General features: G+C 42.3%; 1 protein-coding gene across 1 annotated transcript; it reads right to left on the bottom strand.

The window, feature by feature from the left end:
* Positions 1-635: 635 nt before the first annotated feature.
* Positions 636-2,792, bottom strand: Ass (argininosuccinate synthase). The gene is made up of 2 exons (XM_017619098.1): positions 2,370-2,792; positions 636-2,205 (listed from the first exon to the last, which is right to left on the bottom strand). Exons 1-2 carry the CDS (start codon positions 2,781-2,783, stop codon positions 1,375-1,377), a joined length of 1,245 nt encoding a protein of 414 aa, XP_017474587.1. The 5' UTR covers positions 2,784-2,792; the 3' UTR covers positions 636-1,374.
* Between the last annotated feature and the right edge of the window lie 218 nt (positions 2,793-3,010).

The following is a 3,010-nucleotide window of genomic DNA, read 5'->3' as shown; positions in this document are numbered from 1 at the left end:
AATATTACTAAGTTAAGATGTGAATACACTCTACTAGGACTGCGACCATCAGTATACACGGATATTCGTTCGGATATTATTGAGTACGGATAAAATTCAGATATCCGGTTAATATCCGTTAATTTTTCTATCCCGATATCCGGTGAATAAATGTTCATTTTGTTATCCGGCTTATCGGATTTTTAATCAGATATTCGAATATTCGGATTATCCGGTTATAAAAAAAAATCTTTCTAGAACTCCCAGCTTTAACCTCTACATATGGCTAGCTCAGAGTGAAAAGTAGCTAAGTCCATTTTTATACATTCCACAGGAGAGGAAGAAACTTACAAACATTTACTTCAAGTATTTTGCAAAACTTTGAATACATCATTTTGAGTGCAAAACTTGGTTAATCTTAAATAAAAGATTTCGTATTTCTTGGACCTTATCGAATTTTCTGTGCTTTTTTGGACTATGCAAATTTTCCTTTCATTGAATATAAGCCTTGGTTCCTGTATCAAAATAAGTTTTTACAAAAATTAGACATAGCAACTTTTCCCTCTAAGCTAGCGATATGAAACAATTTTTTTTCAATTACAATTTATTTAAATAAACTTTTTTATACAACACAAATTTATTTATTTTGCTACAGGACGGTTTTGCTTTTGTTGTTCTTTTCTGTCGCGTGGTTTCTTATCAGTGTGATGTCTGACGCCGTTAATTAACGTCAAATTTATAACATAATTTATTTTACTATTTGTACACAAAAATAAAACCTCAAGACTAGGGTAACACAATTGCACTCTTAAGATTTCAGGTCTCTCTCATCTTGATTAGCTTATCTTTTCTTTTAAACTATGTATGTATGTACTTTAAAGCGCTTCAAAAAAGCGAGCGTACTATCATAAAAGTATCTTCTGATCCCAGGAATCGAATTTCTAATAGGCACCATAGACGGTGCGTCTGACTACCGAGTCATCTTTGTACGTATTGACTCGACTTTCGACTACACACAGTTGAGTCATTCCGAGCCATATCGGTGTAACTAACACATATTTATTTTCACTAACCCATCCAAATCGACTCGCGAGTCAGACGCACCGTGTACGCCGCCTATAAGGAATCACTCGGTAGCCAATCCGGTCGATGTCGGAAGTTCGTGAGCTGATTGAACTGTAACTAAACTAATAACATACATACATATGTATGTATGTAGTATGTGTCCCAAACTTGTGTAGGTGTCTGTTCCAGAAAGCCCCCCGAGAAAGCGCCCTCTACAATACAAGCCATAAGCCGGAGCTCCAAATTAAAAGAACCCTCACATTTCAGGTTTTTTTTTTTAAGTAGTTTTATTGCAAAGACGTCCATTTCACAATTCCCACAACTTTCACCTCAATGCAGCTCGTAATCGCCAAAAGCGCGTACATGCTCCCTGATGCGTACCGAATTGATGGCAATGAAACCGCTCGCATCGTTCGCCACATAACCGCCATGTACATCCATTGAGACCAGCTCTTCGTTGTACAAACCGCCCGACGCCTTGGCCGATTTGCGGGCAATAGCGCGCGCATAACCTGGCGCCAGTTCAATCACTACTTCACCGCTTACATGCTCCTGTGAGATCTCAAGGCAACGACGTGCATATTGTGCCTCTGGACTGAACCAGAAACCATTGTAGACATAATCGGCCATGCGATTGCGTAAAACCTGTTTGGTGCGTAGGACCTCACGATCTAGGCAGAACACCTCCAAATCTTGATGTGCGGTGAAGAGTATATTACCGCCAGGGGTCTCGTAGACGCCGCGGGACTTAAGACCCACAAAACGATTCTCCACGATATCGATACGACCGATGCCGTAGCCACCGCCTACCTCATTCAAGAACTGTAGTATTTCGAAAGGTTTTGTGTACTCTTTGCCTGTCGCCTGATCAACTACGCGAGTAGGTAGACCGCTGATGAAGTGCACGGAGAGGCGTTTAGGTGCCTTTGGTGCTTTGGTGATGGGATCGACGGTCATTTCGTATAGAGATTCGGGTGCAACGTGGAAGGGATCCTCCAAAACACCTGACTCGTAGCTGATGTGCAGAATGTTGGCATCTGTGCTCCATGGGGCAGCGGGTTTTGCACTTACTGGTATGCCATGTTTCTTGGCGTATTCGATGAGATCCAAGCGACCTTGAAAGCGTTTGCAAAATTCATCATCACGCCATGGAGCGATGATCTGTGGAAGGAGACGAGACAGAAATTATGTACTAAACGGAAAGTAGGAACAGTGGATGCGGGTTCGTTTCGAATTAGAACAGAACAAACGGATAAATTAGACAACTGAAAGATCTCTGAGGAGAATTTTAAAAGAGTCCTTCAAGACCTCGCAAGGAAACAAACCTTAATGTGTGGTAGCAGCGCATACGCGTTCAACTCAAAACGCACTTGATCGTTACCCTTGCCGGTGGCGCCGTGTGCAATATACTTAGCGCCATACTTCTTAGCCGCCTCGACCAGCGCGACGGAGATGCAGGGACGTGCAAGAGATGTGCCTAACAGATAGCGTTCCTCGTAGATCAAACCCATTTGTATGGCAGGCCAGATGTAGTGCTCAACGAATTTTTCCTTTACATCGGTGACAATCACCTCTGAAGCACCTATTTTTAAGGCCTTCTGACGCGCCGCCTCAAAGTCTTCCTTCTGTCCGACATCGGCCATCAAGCAGATCACCTCATAGCTCTTGTCCAGCAGCCATTTCAGAATGCAGCTGGTATCCAAACCACCGGAATAGGCTAAAATCACCTTCTCAACCATCGCGCTCGCTTAACTGTTGGAGTTGAACTGAGTTTTCTACGCTTGCATACGAGCGTTTAAGAGCTGATTTGATGCTCGTTGTGGAAGTTTAATTTCATCATTACAAGTACCTATTCTTGTTATCTGTTTTGAAAGTAAAGTGTGCTCGTGAGTATTGGACTGATAAGAAGCGTACCAACTAACAAACTAGTGGATTTCTTTCGACGCAATCAAAAAGCTTCTAGAGA

This window comes from Rhagoletis zephyria, unplaced genomic scaffold (genome assembly GCF_001687245.7).
Source record: "Rhagoletis zephyria isolate East Lansing unplaced genomic scaffold, Rhagoletis_zephyria_1.1 Rzeph_scaffold_01782, whole genome shotgun sequence".
In the NCBI taxonomy this organism is placed as follows: Eukaryota; Metazoa; Arthropoda; class Insecta; order Diptera; family Tephritidae; genus Rhagoletis; species Rhagoletis zephyria.
Note: the sequence above shows the minus strand (reverse complement) of the source record. Positions and strands in the feature narration are given on the sequence as shown.

Excerpts from the sequence above, each read along its gene's own strand:
- Ass (XM_017619098.1), bottom strand. The coding sequence starts at position 2,783 with ATGGTTGAGAAGGTGATTTTAGCCTATTCCGGTGGTTTGGATACCAGC. Across the intron at positions 2,206-2,369 it reads CGCTGCTACCACACATTAAG|ATCATCGCTCCATGGCGTGA; the intron begins GTTTGTTTCCTT and ends CTCCTTCCACAG.